Source organism: Pagrus major, chromosome 23, assembly GCF_040436345.1.
Source record: "Pagrus major chromosome 23, Pma_NU_1.0".
NCBI classification, from domain to species: Eukaryota; Metazoa; Chordata; class Actinopteri; order Spariformes; family Sparidae; genus Pagrus; species Pagrus major.
Window position 1 is genome coordinate 12,227,220 of NC_133237.1, and position 20,360 is coordinate 12,247,579.

A 20,360-nucleotide genomic window follows, 5' to 3' on the forward strand; every position below is an offset into this window, starting at 1 on the left:
GTGAAGATTTTACTGAATCTCTTGATGTTGAGTTACAAACATACAGTAATTAATGTAGATTTGACTTGTTTCTTGACAGGTGTTGATGGTCAGACTCTGACAGAATCTGAACCAGTGGTTAAAAGGCCTGGAGAATCTCACAGATTGACCTGTACAGCCTCTGGATTCACATTCAGCAGCTACTATATGGCCTGGGTCAGACAGGCTCCTGGAAAAGGACTGGAGTGGGTTTCTGCTATCAATAGTGGTGGTGGCAGCACTTACTACTCTGAGTCAGTCAAAGGCCGGTTTACCATCTCCAGACACAACAGCAGACAGCAGGTGTATCTGCAGATGAACAGTCTGAAGACTGAAGATTCTGCTGTTTATTATTGTGCTCGAGAGCCACAGTGACTGGAGTTGGTTGAGCAGCTGTACAAAAACTTATAGTACTCATCTTTACTGGCCTGGAAGAGCCCAACCATGAATTTTTTTATATCATACATAATTATATTATAATTTTAAATCTGTTCCTGAGAAGTTTTGATAGTAAACATTAAATGAAACAAAACATAATAAAGGTTATTTGTTGATAAAAGGCCCAAAGACAACACAACAATGTGTCACTGGAATAAAACTACTACAAAATTTAAACATTTCTACAAATTAAGAGGCAATAATGTCTCTGAATTTTGTGGAATCTAAATGAGTCATAATATGAAGGAGAAAAATAATGTTACAATTTCTTGTATAAAATCACTAGAGGGCAGTCAGTGACAAGTTTCTCTCTCCTCTGTTACTTAAAGGAGACTCTGTGTTCTCATTGATATTAACTGACTGACTCTCAACACTCAGATGTAGTTTTTGCATTTTGTCTCACAGGTTTCAGTTCCCGAGCAGCTCCAAGTTTCTCTGTATGCCTTCAAACATCTGCTGACACTGAAATTATTAAAAATCTTTCATGCCAACCAGCAGCATCAGACAGAAGTTTCCATACTGTTTACATGATGCTGTCTGTTGTCACTTTGTTGCAAATACAGGAAGTACACAAAGTAATCAAATGCTGCAACTACAACAAGCTGTTCTTACATTTGAAGTTAATCTTAAATGTGATGTAGAAGGTGCTGACAGAAAGTAATTATCTCAGTAAAACAGCTTACATCATATTTAAAGTCTGTTTTAATGATTTGAAAACATGCTGAACACACTGTAAACATGTCTTATAGAAAGCAACATTCTTGGTGGTTTCTGCTTTTGTTTCCATGACACATCATCATTAATATTGTAATGCTGATTTTAAAGAATATGTTTTCCATTATCTATGGTTCATGTTAATATTCACAGTAAGAATAGTTGTGATAATCATTTACAGGTGTTTCATTCCTGTAAATGAAGGGACATTTTCTAAACATTACAGTGGAGTGTGTAATGAAATGAAAATATCATATGTAAAGCAGAGGTGATTTCCAGGCATGTTTTCACTCTGCAGATATAATAACAGTCAACAGACTCTTCTATTGGCTCCAGTCAGACCAACATTGATGCTTCATGTGTTTGATTCTATGCAAACTCAGTGAGCTTCCTTGTTACTCAGCTATAAAACTTCGCATCAGGCTGTCAGTGGAGTTCACAGCACGTCAGTTTCAACATCAACCATGTTTTCTGTAGCTCTGCTGCTGCTGTTGGCAGCTGGATGTGAGTCTCTGTGGATTTGTAAAAAGTCAGTCAGTTCTTCTTTTGCAGTTTAACTTGATCATTTGTTACAAAACATTTTCTTTTGTTAACAGGTGTGAAGTGTGAACAGTTGACACAGCCAGCCTCTGTGACTGTGCAGCCAGGTCAGCGTCTGACCATCAGCTGTCAGGTTTCTTATTCTTTGGGCAGCTACTACACAGCTTGGATCAGACAGCCTGCAGGGAAAGGACTGGAGTGGATTGGGATGAGATCTACTGGATACACATTCTACAAAGATTCACTAAAGAACAAGTTCAGTATCGACTTAGACTCTTCCAGCAACACAGTGACTCTAAATGGACAGAATGTGCAGCCTGAAGACACTGCTGTGTATTACTGTGCCAGAGAGACACAGTGAGAGACAATAACAGGAGAGTCATACAAAAACTACTTCCTCTATTTACCACCACTGGAAACATTCATGTGTCTCAGTTTAACTGATTATAACTGTCAGTCATGTGACTGAAAAATAAACTTTTACTCTATCTCATTTGATTGAATGTTAACTACAGCTCCAACATACAGAAATTATTTTGTTTTCATCTCTTTTTCGGTAATTGTATATATTTTTGTGTGTTCTGCCTTGGAAACAACAGATGATGTAGATTATTTCCTGTTTTATAAAATGATTCTGATCAACTTCACTGTTTCAGTGTTTAATTTACATTTCAGTAGAAATAAAAGAGAGATGGATGAATGTAATCATAGCTTACAAGTTACAAGAATTTATTGCACTGTGCCAGAAGTTACAGAAAACGTGCAGTTAACAGGTCCGTTAAGACCGCTGCAGCCTCCCAGTCCACTGATGTCCATAATGTGATAACTCTATGATTAGTTTAACAGTTTGATGACCTCCTGAAGCAGATTTTCATGGAACTGGAACATTTGATCTTTCACTGTGCTTTTATCTGCTGCTGCTGCTTACAGGAATTAAAAAATCAGAGTCTTCATATCAGTTAAACTAATACTTCACTGGCTCGAACAAGATTAAGAGTTCAACAATCTATATAAGAAAAAGAGTTCTTTAGTTCATTTTTCTTTTGTCACATCAGAAATTCATTGTGTTTTTCTGGCTGTCGACAGATAAAGATAACAAAACATTATTCTACACAGAGAAAGTCAAAAAACAAATAGCAAAGTGCTCTGTACAGGAGTGACTCCTGTAGAGTGAACATTCATTCTGTAGTTCCAGCAAACATCAGGGATTAAATCCCTCAATCTATGTGGTGAAGCACATTTGAAATAGTAAACGTTCCTACATTTTATATTTAGGAAGGAAGAGAGGGTCTTTGTTGATGTTTGAGAGACAGTAAATCATTGTCATTTACATAAAGTCTGTTTCTTGTGGATTTATTCATGGCCTTACCAGACCATACTAAATGAAGTTAAAACAGACCAACAAATAGGACCATGTATAGTAAAATATGACTGAACATCACTAAGGAAAAGTTCCTGACTGCCCACTGAAAAAATACACACACTCCCACAGGAGGAGTCAATGCAAAACTCAGATGTCTTCCACCTCTACTTATCTGACTGCAGAGAGGAAGACAGAGGACAGTGGACACACAGTTTAACATGATGGACTATAGGACAGGACTGCTGCTTTTAACTATCTGCTGGGCAGGTGAAGGTCTACATGGCTCTTAATTTTAGATAACTTTTATTTGTGCTGCCAAGCCAATGACATGCATATATTTTTTTGTCTGAACAGGTGTTGATGGTCAGACTCTGACAGAATCTGAACCAGTGGTTAAAAGGCCTGGGCAATCTCACAGATTGACCTGTACAGCCTCTGGATTCACATTAAGCAGCTACAATATGGCCTGGGTCAGACAGGCTCCTGGAAAAGGACTGGAGTGGATTGCAACTCATACTGGTAGCCAGTACTACTCTGAGTCAGTCAAAGGCCGGGTTACCATCTCCAGAGACAACAGCAGACAGCAGGTGTATCTGCAGATGAACAGTCTGAAGACTGAAGATTCTGCTGTTTATTATTGTGCTCGACAGCCACAGTGACTGGAGTTGGTTGAGCAGCTGTACAAAAACCTACAGAACTCATCTTTACTCCACTGGGATGAGACAGTGTTGCGTTTTCTTTCCTTTTCTCTTTTGTGGTTAATTTTTTATCAAAATAGTGAAAAATGAAGGAGAATGATTATTTACCAACTACAATAACCATTAAAAACACAAGAAAACAAATGTTTAACAGTAACAATCACCCCCTTACAAACAGCCAACAGCACAGCAGTCCAGGTCTGATCAAAGAAACACACAGTTCTCAAAACTCTGCATTTTAAAACAAAAAATACTTTTTTGTATTTTTTTATTGTTTTATTCTTTACATAAGATATGATCAGATAAGATAAGATAAGATGTTCCTTTATTGATCCCCCTTGGGAGCAATTCACAGGTAACACAGCAGTACAGAGGGAAAATAAGTAGCCAAGAATGAAATAACAGTTGAATAAAAACTATTAGAATAAAAATAAGCATACTATATACAGTGACTGTCCTAGTGTGTCTGTGATGTGTGCAATATGTAATAGATATGAAATATAAATGTGCAATGTGCAGAGTTCTGAGATATTAAATGACAACAATGTGCAAAAATGTGTAAAAATGTGCAGAGTTCCTGAGATAATAAATAACAGCAGAACAAAAAACAATCAGTCTTAAAGTGACAGTAAAGTGTATAGTTGAGTCCTTGATCAGTGGAGAAAGGAGGTGTTGGGAGCTGTGGTGGTGGTGTTATGTTGTCTGATCGCTGATGGTACATATGTAGTTCAGAGTGGTAACAGTAAATATTATGGTGCTCTGAATGTAAATGTGAATGTTTGACTCATCTGTCCTTTGTTAGAAGATTTAGAAAAACAAAAAACTTTAACATTAAGCTATGCTTTAAATAATAAACACATTTTCTTTCATATTTTTTAAATAAATGTTCACAACACAACTCCAAGCTCTGACTACTTGTAACAGGACAGTTGATCCTTCTTTTATATTTATATTTATATATATATATATATATATATATATATATATATATATATATATATATATATATATATATATATATATATATATATATATATATATATATATATATATATATATATATATATATATGTCAGTACAGCAGAAGAAGAGAAGCTCCCATCAGATCACCTTCAACACCAACCATGTTCTCTGTAACTCTGCTGCTGGCTGCTGGATCCTGTGAGGAGCTTTCAGTGGATTCACACTAATAAACACATTAGAAACACTGAATAGTCAGATGAATGATGGAGATAATGTTGATTGTGTTTCCACAGGTGTGAATAGTATTGATCTCATCCAGCCAGACTCAATGGTTGTGCAGCCTGGACAGTCTTTGACCATCACCTGTCAGGTCTCTGGTTATTCTTTGACTGATAACAGCTATGCAACAGGTTGGATCAGACAGTGTGAAGGAAAACCAATGGACTGGATTTCTCATCAGTGGGGAACAAGTGGCCTTCGTCAAAATAATGCTCTGAAGAACAAGTTCAGTTACAGCAGAGACACTTCTGCTAGAACAGCGACTCTAACAGGACAGAATCTGCAGCCTGAGGACACAGCTGTTTATTACTGTGTACGTCAGCCCACAGTGATACAAACCACCAACAGACCTGCACAAATGCCCAGAAACCATGTGACTCAACCACACACGTTATAAATGCTAAAATGAATACAGACAGTGCTGTCTGAGGAGTTTATATAAATTAATCTTTAGGTAATTCACTGAATCATTAAGGCGATGTTTTGTTTCTGGTCGACAGAAGAAGAGTTGAGAATTTCAGTGGTAGATCTAAGTTGACTTCACCTGGAGTCGACATCAGTACAGAAGAGAAGAGAGAAATTTTCCTCAATACAAGATGCATGTGACATGTTTTATTAATTTATTTTTATGTATTGCAATGCCTTGAAAAAATGAAAAGAAAACACTTCATAACTTAACTACAACTTAAACAGTAACTGTATTTCTTCACAAATAGGATGCAAATTTCCCTGTTGTAATTTGGCCAAGTTGAAAAAAAGCTCTAAACTTTACATCTTAAGCCATTTAGAAAAAGATTATTTTTTTCATCACACCATCAGTCCAGAAATTGACAGGACTTTTTCTACAGTGTCTGCTGTTACTCTACTTATGAAAATGTGTGTGTGTGTCACATGTTCCCTCTTTAAACCTGTAGAGGAGGTCTATGCAAACTCTTCTCTTATAAACACACCATCAGTAACTTGTGACAGAAACCTGTGACAGCTTGAGATATATTTGAAACTCTGAGATCAGAGAGCGCTGAACTACAGTGTTTATCACAGAATGGAAAATACTATCATCTGGAGTTTATTATTTGTAGTTAGTATTCATGGTGAGAAAATTAATTCTGCTTTGCTTCTTTTATAAATGTCAAACCTGTGATTTACAAGTTTGTTGGATAATGATCACATTTTCTTTACTTACAGGAGTTTGGAGTGAGATCAAACTGGACCAGTCTGCCTCTGAGGTGAAAAGACCTGGAGATACAGTGAAGATGTCATGTATCATATCTGGTTATAGCATGACGAGCTACAATATTCACTGGATACGACAGAAGCCAGGGAAAGCACTGGAGTGGATTGGGAGGATGAAGGTTCAAACTCTGCTATCTATGCCAGCTCCTTTCAAAGTCGATTCCTTATGACTGAAGACGTGTCCAGCAGCACTCAGTACCTTGAGGTCAAGAGCCTGACAGCAGAAGATTCTGCTGTTTACTTCTGTGCTCGACAGACACAGTGACTGAAGACAGTGGAGCAGCTGCACAAAAACCTCCACAGACAACAAACATGTGATCTTCATGACATCTTTTCACCACCTGCAAAGCATTTTTATCTGACAATAAACTTATGAGTAAATATTTATTGTCTTTATGACGTTACATCACTCACAAAAATAGTCACTTCAATTTGCAAAGCATTATTTAATATTAAACTGCCCTTGTCATTGTGGCAAGTACAAACAATGAAAGCTGTTCATTTAAAAGTTAATTCAAATCATTGGTGGATGGTTGAACATGATGACAATAAAGCATTGTCAAAAATGCTCCTGAATATTCTCTGATTACCGAGAGGTACTGAACAGTAGATTATTGACCTCATCTGTCACAAAATGTTTGCAGGGAGTAATGAGAAACCATGATGCTGAGACAAATTACACTTGAGCTTATTTGTATAAATGTCATTTGTAAAAGTGAAGTTTACTTCATAGAAATGTGGGAACTGTTTCTGCCCTCTGAGGAGGAGTCAATGCAAAACTCAGATGTCTTCCTCCTCTACTTATCTGACTGCAGAGAGGATGACAGAGAACAGTGGACACACAGTTTAACATGATGGACTATAGGACAGGACTGCTGCTTTTAACTGTCTGCTGGGCAGGTGAATATCTGCACTGATCTTGATCTAACATAGCTTATAACTGTGTCATCAGCTTGTTTCACTTGATGTTTTATTTTATTCTCCTGACAGGTGTTGATGGTCAGACTCTGACAGAATCTGAACCAGTGGTTAAAAGGCCTGGAGAATCTCACAGATTGACCTGTACAACCTCTGGATTCACATTCAGCAGCTACTATATGGCCTGGGTCAGACAGGCTCCTGGAAAAGGACTGGAATGGGTTGCCAGGATTGAAAGTGGCAGTAGCAAAACCTACTCTGAGTCAGTCAAAGGCCGGTTTACCATCTCCAGAGACAACAGCAGACAGCAGGTGTATCTGCAGATGAACAGTCTGAAGACTGAAGATTCTGCTGTTTATTATTGTGCTCGAGAGCCACAGTGACACAGGAAGCAGCAACGCTGTACAAAAACTCAACATGTCAAAATAAGTTGAAACTTTACTTTCTGCGGTTTATATCAACAGAAATTAATTGCAGTTTAAGAAAATCAACACAATCAGAGAAACATCATCTCAATAAAACTTGATTCAGAAAAAAAGTTTTTGTAATTCTGGTGTTCTCTAATATGGAGTTATATATCTACTTTTTATGTGAGTGTGTTTTCATCTGACATAAGTTTTTAAAAAGAATAAATGTTTACAACACAAGTTATACATCATCATTATACATGACAGAAAGTTCTGAAAACTGTTGCTGAAAAATATTAGAATTATCATTATAACTGGTTAAAAAAAGAAAAGAAAAACACACAATAAAGATCACTTATTGATAAAGAATCAAAGAGATCAAGAGCCAAAATATGAAGGTGAAAAATGAGGTTACAGTCTATTCTCTAAAATCACAGGAGGGCAGTCAGTGTGATGTTATTCTCTACTCTGAAAGGACACTCTGGTTTCAAGCACCTACAAACACTGAAACCATTAACAGTCTTTTATGCAAACCAGCATCAGACATAGGTTTTCATATTCACGTGATCCTGGCTGCTGTCACTGTTTTTCTGATTGCAATAAATACAGTGAGTAAGTACTGTAAGTGAGCAAATAAATTAATGTAATAAATGATCTCATTCAAATAAAGCTGTGGTCATATGTTGGAAGTTAATCATGAATGTGATGTAGGAGGTGCTGACAGCAAATAAATTCTCAGGAAAACAGCTCACATCATATTTAAAGTGTTTCAATGATTTGACAACATGCTGAACACACTGTAAACATGACTTATAGAAAGCAACATTCTTGGTGGTTTCCCCTTTTGTTTCCATGAGTGAACATCATCACTGTTTTCATCATTATCCATGATTCATGTTAAAACTTTGTAAATACAAGAAATGATCCATATTGCTGTTTTCAATTAAACAACAATTTATATCATACTTTAATATTGATTTTTTTGTTTGTTTGTTTTAAAGTCAAATCAAAGTTAACAGTTCTTTCATTTCTGTAAATACAGGGACATTTTCAAATTATTACAGTTGAGTGTGTAATGAAATGAATTATCATCATCATTAATATTGTAATGCTGATTTTAAAGAATATGTTTTCCATTATCTATGGTTCATGTTAATATTCACAGTAAGAATAGTTGTGATAATCATTTACAGCTGTTTCATTTCTTCAAATGAAGGGACATTTTCAAAACGTTACAGTTGAGTGTGTAATGAAATGAAACTATCATATGTAAAGCAGAGGTGATTTCCAGGCATTTTTTCACTCTTTTTCACACCAGGCATTTTTTCACTTAATAACAGTCAACAGACTCTTCTATTGGCTCCAGTCAGACCAACATTGATGCTTCATGTGTTTGATTCTATGCAAACTCAGTGAGCTTCCTTGTTACTCAGCTATAAAAACTTCACATCAGGCTGTCAGTGGAGTTCACAGCACGTCAGTTTCAACATCAACCATGTTTTCTGTAGCTCTGCTGCTGCTGTTGGCAGCTGGATGTGAGTCTCTCTGGATTAGTCAAAGTCAACAGTTCTTCTTTTGCAGTTTAACTTGATCATTTGTTACAAAACATTTTCTTTTTTTAACAGGTGTGAAGTGTGAACAGTTGACACAGCCAGCCTCTGTGACTGTGCAGCCAGGTCAGCGTCTGACCATCACCTGTCAGGTCTCTTATTCTGTTAGCAGCCGCTACACAGCTTGGATCAGACAGCCTGCAGGGAAAGGACTGGAGTGGATTGGGATGAGATATACTGGAGGCTCTTACTACAAAGATTCACTAAAGAACAAGTTCAGTATCGACTTAGACTCTTCCAGCAACACAGTGACTCTAAATGGACAGAATGTGCAGCCTGAAGACACTGCTGTGTATTACTGTGCCAGAGAGCCACAATAACACAAACCATCAGTAGACCTGAACAAAAACCCCTCAGTGCCTGAACACTTGTAACATGAAGCCACCAGAGGAGGAGCCCTCAGACCACTAATGATTTCAACACCAGTTCACTGTTACAGTAAAGAAAGGAACAGACACATTTAACAATGATAAAGTAAAAGGAATACAACATATTTCATTAAAGTTACAATAACAATAATTTTTAATGTTGCAGAGACATTTTCCAAAAACTGTCTTCTCTGTCTGACTACAATATTAATGTGAATTAATGACAACATTATTTCCGCTCATATGTTTCTAAAAGTTTTTCATTTTAAAAGAAAAGAAAGAACGAAACAAAATGTTTTTTATTCCTACTGGAGTTTTCTGTCCCCTGATATCTAAATGATATTTAATGATGCTTGTTGGTCAAAAGAAACATTTTTACAATGTAATCTTGTTTTCAGTATTACAGACATCCAAAGGACAGCTGCTTGTGGGTCAAAAAGAAAATTTTTATGATGTCTGTCTTCAGCTACCTCCAGACATCCTTATGGTACTCATATCTCATTATTTTGAATATAGAGCAAAGCAGGACACAAGGTACTACTAGTGGGATTCACACTGGTGGCTGCTGGGAGGTCTGTATAATGATGAGCTATCAGCCACTTAACATCCAACGTTCAATATTTAATAATAATGACTGAATTCAAAAGTCCTCAATGTTTAACTGAGGTCAATCTTGTCCTTATTCACTATTAGCTTTGTTGAATAACATGTTTTGGTCATCAAACCTCCACCAGTTAGACTATTGTTCAAAGATTAGAAGACCAAAACGTTGTATTCAATAAAACTGATTATAATGAAGGTATTGCGCTTGCTTGTGATTTACTGAGCCTAATGATCACTTTCTATTTAATGATGTTTTACACAACGACCCAACCTTGGAACATTTCTGGAACTTTCCCCAAAAGTCCGTCCCTTACTGTAAATATCATTATGAAATCATGTGTTTCATAATTTATATCAAATAGTCATTAGTCATAACTACTGTTTACACTATAATTTGAATATTGTTCTCTATTAACAGGTATTTTACATGACAGTTTGCCAAAAAACGTATTGTATTTTACAATAATGGCAATTCAGATGTTGAACACGTGTTAGACGTCTGTAGACCTCTAAAAAGTTGTTCTGGCTTGAAGCTTTTCTTACACGTTCACAGACATTCAAAAAGAGTCAGACATTCAGATACTGAACCTGTTTTGAACATCCATAGACATCCAAGAAGGTCCCAGCCAGACATTCAAATATTCAACATGTGCTGCCTGTTCACAGACATCCAAAACAGGTGGATGTTCAGATATTAAACATGTTCTGAATGTCCACCAGGCATAGAAATGTGGGACTGGACAGATATGATCTGAACAACCTGACATCACATGTTTGCTTGGAATCTACTTAAATATTGTGTTTGTTACCCTGTTGCACAAAATATATTAAAACATGCAAGAGGGTCTCTTGGATGAATGACTTGTGTACAGTGAACATTTATACTCCAGTTTCACCAAACAACAACTGAGATCCAAGTCAAATCTGTTTCCTCCCTGTGAGGAGGAGTCAATGCAAAACTCAGATGTCTTTTACTTATCTGACTGCAGAGAGGATGACAGAGAACAGTGGACACACAGTTTAACACGATGGACTATAGGACAGGACTGCTGCTTTTAACTGTCTGCTGGGCAGGTAAAGAGCTATACTGATCTTAATTTTAGATAACTTTTTTTTGTGCTGCCAAGGCAATGACACACATATATTTTTTGTCTTAACAGGTGTTGATGGTCAGACTCTGACAGAATCTGAACCAGTGGTTAAAAGGCCTGGAGAATCTCACAGATTGACCTGTACAGCCTCTGGATTGTCAATTAGTGGCTACTGGATGAGCTGGATCAGACAGGCTCCTGGAAAAGGATTGGAGTGGATTGCCACTGATACTGATGGTAGCACAAAATACTACCCTCAGTCAGTCAAAGGCAGGTTTACAGTCTCCAGAGACAACAGCAGACAGCAGGTGTATCTGCAGATGAACAGTCTGAAGACTGAAGATTCTGCTGTTTATTATTGTGCTCGAGAGCCACAGTGACTGGAGTTGGTTGAGCAGCTGTACAAAAACCTACAGTTCTCATCTTTGCTCCACTGGAATAGCTTAAGCATGGAATATTTTTATATCATATATAAATATATTCGATTTTGGATTGAAAACTGTTCCTGAGAAATATTGATAGTAAACAGGGCCATAGACAGCACAACAATGTGGTCACTGAAATTAAACAACAACATTAAACATTTCTACAAATGAAAACAAAATAATGTCTGTAAATCATTTGGAATCTGAATGAGTCATACTATGATGGTGATACATAATGTTACAGTTTCTTGTATAAAATCACTAGAGGGCAGTCGGTGAGAAGTTTGTCTTTCCCCTGTGACTAAAAGAGACTCTCAGATCTGTGTTCTAGTTGATCTTGACTTTCTGGCACTCGACACTCAGAATTAGCTTTTTCATTTTGTCTCACAGGTTTCAATTTATGTTCTCTGTACGTTGTAAAAGATCTGCAAACAGTTTGCAGAAGTTTTCATACTATTCACATGATCCTGTTTGATGTCTCTTTATTTCTTTTTTGCAGCAAATACAGTGAGTGAACAAAAAAATGAATGAATCAATGCTGCAGTGACAAAAAAGCTGTGCTTATACATTCAAATTAATCGTAAACGTGATGTAGGAGGTGCTGACAGCTAATAAATTATCCCAGGAAAACAGCTCACATCATATTTAAAGTGTGTTTTAATGATTTGGAAACATGCTGAACACACTGCAAACATGGCTTATAGAAAGTAACATTATTTCAGTCAGGACCACTTTTGTCAAAATAATCTTTATTTACTTGCACAGTTTTATTTGGCGGTATGATACTGTTCTGGGGCCCCCTGCTCTTCCACGCGCTTGCGTGGAAAGCCTGAGGCAGGAAGAGCACCTTCCTGCCCTTCACGAGCCATCATGAACGGCATAAGCAGGGAGCGCAGCAGCAAAAGAAAACCCAGACAGAGCAGAGCAACCAACATGAATACAGGAGGAGCTGGGGTGGAGGTGGGTTGCGAAAGTGCCAGCAGCAGAGGAAGCAGGAAGGAGGGTCGGGCGAGAGCAGATTAAATACCCCGCTCTTAATGCAATTTCCCAATAGGGAGCGGGCACGCAGAGTCAGCTGAGCCATCAGCTGATCTGCGCCGGCGATGACAGCTATGCAGTTAGAGCTTGACGTCGTGGCCTGCCAGAACTAACGCTACGCTCAATTTCAGTCAGGACCACTTTTGTCAGAATAATCTTTATTTACTTGCACAGTTTTATTTGGCGGTATGATACTGTTCTGGGGCCCCCTGCTCTTCCACGCGCTTGCGTGGAAAGCCTGAGGCAGGAAGAGCACCTTCCTGCCCTTCACGAGCCATCATGAACGGCATAAGCAGGGAGCGCAGCAGCAAAAGAAAACCCCCAAAACGACCATACCGGCAAATCCTGGAACCTCTGCTACAAGAGATGCCAGGAAGCTATCTAGGATGGAAATAATTTGTATACAATTTAATAGGGAATAAGCCACACGCTGCCTCTTAATAATAACGATGATAATACAATAATATAGTAATAACAATATAATAATAATATAATATAGACGTAACCAATCATGCCTATGAATGAATATTTATTATATCAAGAATTACAGTGAGAGGCTCATGGCTTTTTGAGCATCTAGGATGGCTTTATTGCCAGGACGCACGTAACGATTGAAAGCAGAAGAAGACCACCTGCCCATAGCTTTCAGGGTGGCCACAGGAGCGACCATTGCTGCTGTCGTAGCTGCTCCTATGCGGAACGAATGAGGCGTGTAGCGTTCCGGAGGGAGACCGCAGAGTTGGCAAAGGAGGCGGAGGCGAGAGGCGAACCAGGCTCGTGACAGGGGCTCCCCTCTCTCCGTGACGAACAGCGGCTCCTGAGGGCTGGCTTGGGCACGGCTTTTCAGATAGCGGACCATGGAAGACAATGGACAGAAATCAGAGTTAGTTTGAGAAATGATGACTGATGTTCCCCTTCTATCTCTGTCAGTTTTAGAATGTTTTAAGAGGATACAAAAGTAGTGACTGTGAACTGATACATCGCCTATGGTGAGGTCTTGTGAAGGATCAAAAGATCGTGAGCGTGTAGTGAATTCTCCGCACCTTAAGAACCCATAAAAAGCTATGAGGAAAACAGTTTCTAACAGTGAGTCTGTATATGGACCAAAGCACCCGTTCCTTAAGTGAGTGATTAACTTGTGCAGAAGTGGAGGAGTAAAAGGGAGACGGATGTCATTGCCTTGAGGTTTCTCTCTTTTAAAGCCGTTTAGCAGAAGCTTAATGGATGGATTTTCTAGTAAGCTGTTGGAGGACGGGTCCAGGCAACGCAGGTGAAACTGGACACCTGCGAGGAGGCCTTTGATGGAGGACGGCTGCATTTTGCGGGACTCAAAGCAGTGAACCAGAAAAGCACATACAATGGGAATACTTATAGGAAGAATTGCAACAGAGAAAGAGAAACAAAATGCTGTGAAATAGGACCATGCAGAGTCATACAATTTTAATGTAGACTTCGCTAAACCAGAACGCATATAGCCAGCAGCTGACAGCATGTATTTTTGCAAGGTGCTGTCTAATCTAGCACCGCATGGTGGAAGGGGGGGCAAGGCAGGCTGGAGGGCGCAGCTTCCGGACACAGTCTGTGGAATTTCTGAAATTCAAATCGAGACAGAGCATCAGCAATATTATTATCCAATCCTGGAATGTGCGCTGCGCGGATGATGAAGTTCCCCAGCACGGATGCCCAAGTAAGGCGTCTTACAAATCTGTTAATAAATGGAATAGAGGAACGCCCTTTGTTGATAATGTGGACAGCTGCTTCATTGTCACAAAAGAAAATAATTTTCCTCCTGGACCAGGATTTCCCCCAGAGAAGACAAGCTATAACAATTGGGTATATTTCCATAAGCGCAGAGGAAGAAGCACTAGCTGGCAGAGATGACAATTCTTTTGGCCATACATCAGCAAACCACTGATTATCAAAGAACCCCCCAAAACCCACGGAAGGAGCTGCATCTGTGAATAATCTAATGGCCAAAGATGATTCAGTATTGTCGTTATAGAAAAATGAAATGCCATTCCATTTCTCGAGCAGCAAAGACCAAAACCGGAGCTCTGATCTGCACCCTTCATCCAGAGTTACTGTGTCATGAAGCTTTTCAACTGACTTTGAGAGGTCGAGAAGCCTGGATATGAATGAGCGGCCCTGAGGAATCACGCGCATGGCGAAATTGAGATGACCTAGGAGGGAGAGCAGATCTCTTTTTGAAATGGACTTTGAAACCTGTTCCTTCATAATTTCTCTGATGCGGTTTAATTTCTCGAGAGGCAGGGAAGCTTGCATGAGGACACTGTCTAGTTTGATACCTAGAAATTCGATGGCTTGAAGTGGACCTGAAGTTTTCTCCTCAGATAAGGGGACTCCCAGGTTTTTGAAAGTATCTTTAAGAGTGATGATTGCGTGGTCTGGCTTGGCATGAGGATAATCTACGAGCAAAAAATCGTCTAACAGGTGAAGCACGAAAGGCAGCTTGCAATTGTTTAAGAGAATCCAGCAGAGAGCTTCAGACAATGTGTCAAAGATTTTTGGACTGCTGCGACACCCAAAAGTGAGCCTAACTGCAAAATACAATTTCTCTCTCCATTTCACGCCGAACAGATGCCATTGGGAAGGGTGCAAAGGCATGACTTTAAACGCATCTGTGATGTCGGCCTTTGATAACCATGCTCTTCTACCTGCTTGTTTGATGAGCTTAATGGCATCGTCGATTGAGGCATAATACAGAGAGAACGGCGGGAGTGGAATGAGACTGTTAATACTTTGGACTTCATCATGATGAGGAGCTGATAAATCTATAATGAGACGCTTTTTACCAGAATATTTCCGGGTAGCCACACCTATGGGGTTTATGCGAGATACGGGGAAAGGGGATTTATCCAGAGGACCGATCATAAAACCCTTCCTGACTTCTTTTTCCAGCAGAGTGTCGACAACTTCAGGCTCTTTTAAAGCAGACTGCAGATTGCTACAAGAAAAAGACAATTTAGGCAACCACAATAACCCAGCCATGAATCCTTGAACCAGTCCGGTAAGCAAATAATTGACAAAGCAGTGGTTCGGATGCTTCTTTAGAGCCTTGCCCAGCTCAGCCACGTTGACTGGGGTTGAAGGTTTTATTTTTTCTTTTCCTTCCTCACAAGGCGGGTTCGTCGGGGGCACACAGACTTTGGATGACTGTCCCCACAATAGCTTAGTCTCATTGGATTGCGGGACTGGCGGCGGATGAACTATAGCCACGGATTTGGGACACATATTGGGAGAGTGCGAGAAAGAGCCACAAATGGAGCAGGAGAGAGCTTGGCGACCAGTGCAGTGCCTGCTGATTAGAGCCAGGTCGACTACAGACCAGTCCAGTCTTTGGTTAAACCTCTGAATGAACATGGCGGCCTTGGCAGAGAATGATTTATGATATTCATAGAACAAAGTTCCACCGTATGTTAAGGCAAGATCTGCAATGATGGCCAGATAGGTGTCCAATTCTGCTCGACGGGATGGATAGACCTCACAGATTACATCTCTGAACACACCAAAAGCAACAGTAAATTCTGCTAGAGTCAAGGTCTTTGAAAGTCTAGGGTCACTATCCTTTAGCATCACGGACACATCACCACAATCTACCACACGCTTGTCACTAAAATCTGAGCACAGCAGGATTTTCACTAAATTGACATCATTACCTGCAAGGATCTGGTTTCTCAGATTGAAGGAGATGGCAGCAGCAGGAGGGTAGAATGGCACACCGGTGGAGATTGGGACTGCACTACCCAGAATCCTGCGCGGGATAGAGATGCCGTCGAGGGGCGCCGGAGTGACGTCACTGAACTGCGTCGCGGAAGAGGCAGCAGCAGCAGCAGGTTCCCGGGATGTAAACACGGCGGCCTGGAACGCAGAGCTGGTGGATGGAACGGCGGCGGCTTCTAAGGTCTGGATCCTTGAATTCATGCTGGAAAGGGAAGACTGAATAGAAGACAGCGCTGCCAAGATGGCGTCGTTTGCCGGAGCTGAGGAGGCGACTGCTGTGGCCGGGGCTCTGGCTCTTTTGGCCGGCGGGGCAGCGGCTGGAGTCGGAGCGACTACTGAGTTCTGGGACCAGTGTTTGTGCTTTGACTGCGCTTTCCGAGGAGCGGAGACAGGAGGAGCGGCGGCAGAAGGAACGGAGACAGAAGTAGCGGAGACAGTAGGAGCGGAGACAGGACGCTGAACTACAGGTGGAAACCCAGCGCAGTTCAGGAACAGCGCAAACAGTTCCCGGTGAGACGCTCCGACCGGAGCAGAAACATCATTACAAAACAGGAACTCCAACAGTTTAGGAATCGGCCAGTCATCGATTGATGGTGCGATTTGGCCGGTACCCTTTCCTGCTAGGCGAGAGCTTCGACGGAGAGAAGAAGGAGCCCTCTCCTCGTCGATGGCTTCCTCTGATTCAGAGACTCGGTGAGGCTCCACCATGATGCCGTCGGATTGCCACGGGTCTTCATCATCGTGGACGAGGGGCGACGACATCGGGAGCAGCAAGGTAAATACGAAAACGAGCAAAATGTTCTTCATACGGGAGCTTGCGAAAGTGCCAGCAGCAGAGGAAGCAGGAAGGAGGGTCGGGCGAGAGCAGATTAAATACCCCGCTCTTAATGCAATTTCCCAATAGGGAGCGGGCACGCAGAGTCAGCTGAGCCATCAGCTGATCTGCGCCGGCGATGACAGCTATGCAGTTAGAGCTTGACGTCGTGGCCTGCCAGAACTAACGCTACGCTCAATTAGTGTTTTCTCCTTTTGTTTCCATGAGTGAACATCATCACTGTTTTCACCATTATCCATGATTCATGTTAAAACTTTGTAAATACAAGAAATGATCCATATTGCTGTTTTCAATTAAACAACAATTTATATCATACTTTAATATTGATTTTTTTGTTTGTTTGTTTTAAAGTCAAATCAAAGTTAACAGTTCTTTCATTTCTGTAAATACAGGGACATTTTCAAATTATTACAGTTGAGTGTGTAATGAAATGAAAATATCATATGTAAAGCAAAGGTGATTTCCAGGCATTTTTTTCACTCTGCAGATACAATAACAGTCAACAGACTCTTCTATTGGCTCCAGTTAGACCAACAACTTCCTTGTTACTCAGCTATAAAAACTTGACATCAGGCTGTCAGTGGAGTTCACAGCACGTCAGTTTCAACATCAACCATGTTTTCTGTAGCTCTGCTGCTGCAGTTGGCAGCTGGATGTGAGTCTCTCTGGATTTGTCAAAGTCAACAGTTCTTCTTTTGGAGTTTAACTTGATCATTTGTTACAAAACATTTTCTTTTTTTAACAGGTGTGAAGTGTGAACAGTTGACACAGCCAGCCTCTGTGACTGTGCAGCCAGGTCAACGTCTGACCATCACCTGTCAGGTCTCTTATTTTTTGGGCAGTTACACAGCTTGGATCAGACAGCCTGCAGGGAAAGGACTGGAGTGGATTGGGATGAGACATACTGGAGCCTCATACTACAAAGATTCACTAAAGAACAAGTTCAGTATTGATTTAGACTCTTCCAGTGAAACAGTGACTCTAAATGGACAGAATGTGCAGCCTGAAGACACTGCTGTGTATTACTGTGCCAGAGAGCCACAATAACACAAACCATCAGTAGACCTGAACAAAAAACCCCCAGTGCCTGAACACTTGTAACATGAAGTCACCAGAGGAGGAGCCCTCAGACCACTAATGATTTCAACACTAGTTCACTGTTACAGTAAAGAGGAACAGACACATTCAGCAATGAAGAAGAAACATGACCTGATTTTTTTTAAATATTCAATAATGATAACAATGAATGGAGACATTTTCAAAAAGTGTCTTTTCTGTCTGACTCACAATATGTATGTGAAATAATGACAACAATATTTCAGCTCTACTGCATTTTAAAAAGCTCTTTATCTAAACAAACATGAAACTTAAGTAATGAGACTGATGATTGGAGGTGCAGCTGTTGGTATACAGGGATAAGAGCAGAGGAGAAAGAACAAAGCCTTGGGGGATCCAGTGCTGATGGTCCGTGAGTCAGAGACATGTTTTCCCAGCTTCACGTGCTGCCTCCTCTCAGACAGGAAGTCTGTGATCCACCTGCAGGTGGAGTCGGGCAAGCTCAGCTGGGAGAGCTTGTCCTGTAGCAGAGCCCGGTTGATGGTGTTGAAAGCAGAGCCGAAGTTCACAAACAGGATCCTGGCGTAGGTTCCTGGGGAGTTCAGATGCTGGAGGATGTAGTGGAGCGCTATGTTCACAGCATCGTCTACAGACCTGTTTGCTCTGTAGGCGAACTGCAGGGAGTCCTGTAGTGGGTCGGTGATGGTTTTGAGGTGGGACAGAACAAGGCGCTCAGAGGACTTCACTACCACAGAGGTCAGAAGTAGATGGAGAGACACAATCAGGACTGGCTGCTTTGCGGGGGTTCTGTCTCTTAAAGAGTCAGTTGACATCCCTCTCCAGGATGGAGAGAGTTGTCACTGTGGTAGAGGCGGAGAGAGATGTCATTGTGGTGGGGGGGAGGAGGGTCATTGTGGAAAAGCAGGTGCTCCTGCCGAGATGGGGGAGGGGGAGATCCTGGGCTGGAGCTCATGAACGGTGTCACGGGGATGGTCGGGGGCTGTAGGTTTATAGTTTGTAATCTTCCTGAGCCCACTCAAGACAGTAGCAGCAGAGTCATTGGCTGAGAACTGATGTTGGAGTTTCTCAGAGTACTGTCATTTAGCTTCTCTCACCACCTTGCCAAACTTGTACAGAAGAACAATGCTGTAGGATCACTGTCACATCGTTGCACCAGCCAAGCTGATATAAAAACAGACTCCCTTGAAGGAATGAATCATGTACAGTAAACAATCATTCTCAAGTTTCACCAAACAGTAACTGAGATCCAAGTCAAATCCAGTTCCACACTGTGAGGAGGAGTCAATGCAAAATGGACAATGGACAGTGTACACTCCCCATTCTGATTTACTATTTTGTTTTTATTTTTTTCATTTATACACTGATATGTTCATGTACAATAGCAAATATAATATTGTAGCGTTTGCGGCCCAACAATGCGGGCTAGCTAGCAGAATGACGAGGACACCGTGACGGAAGTTTTAACCGGAGGACCGGGTTTTATTCCACTTTTGTACAGGCTAACAACGGGGTTGGAGGAGTGCCCAAAACAACAAAAGCTGATAGCCGAAAACTGGCTAGCTATCTCACTATGGGGTGTAGCAGCTTCTCTTCACAGGCTTTTCCCCCGAACTACCTGCCTTTTTCCCTCTACTTTTCCTCTTCCTCTCTCACCCCTCCCAAATCCCAAACTGGCCTATCAAGCTGAACTAGGGGCAACTCCTTCCCCCCATGAACTCCCCATCATTCCATCCCATTACTCCTGCAGGGTCACTATAATAGTAGGTAAATTTGTGGTTATAATGAGTAAGGCTCACACCAGGCACTTTAGGCACCAGGGATCCTTTGTGTGTGGCTCAGGAGGGCATGTATGTTGTTCAGTCAACGTTAACAGCCTGCAGTATGTAGCCACGTTGTGCTGATGTACCTGTGTTTCTGTATGTCCAGGTGAGCAAAAGTGATGAAACGATGTAAACGTAGCAACACACATGTACAATGAGTGTGTAAGAGTAACGGACTGTC

General features: G+C 40.7%; 1 protein-coding gene and 1 gene segment (V, D, J or C); one reads left to right on the top strand and one right to left on the bottom strand.

Annotated features, from left to right (window-relative positions):
- The first annotated feature begins 9,066 nt into the window (after positions 1-9,066).
- LOC141019840 (Ig heavy chain V region 5A-like) lies at positions 9,067-9,501 on the top strand. The segment is given in 2 exon segments: positions 9,067-9,106; positions 9,197-9,501. Coding segments are annotated over 2 exon segments (345 nt in total).
- Positions 9,502-12,844: 3,343 nt separating this feature from the next.
- LOC141019258 (uncharacterized) lies at positions 12,845-17,209 on the bottom strand. The gene is made up of 2 exons (XM_073494113.1): positions 16,384-17,209; positions 12,845-13,545 (listed from the first exon to the last, which is right to left on the bottom strand). The coding sequence occupies exons 1-2, from the start codon at positions 17,207-17,209 to the stop codon at positions 13,397-13,399; spliced, it is 975 nt and encodes a 324-aa protein (XP_073350214.1). The 3' UTR covers positions 12,845-13,396.
- Positions 17,210-20,360: the final 3,151 nt, after the last annotated feature.

Coding starts and splice junctions, on each gene's coding strand:
- LOC141019258 (XM_073494113.1), bottom strand. CDS start 17,209: ATGTCGTCGCCCCTCGTCCACGATGATGAAGACCCGTGGCAATCCGAC. Junction 13,546..16,383: donor GAGAAACCAGATCCTTGCAG/GTAATGATGTCA, acceptor CTATCTGAAAAG/CCGTGCCCAAGCCAGCCCTC.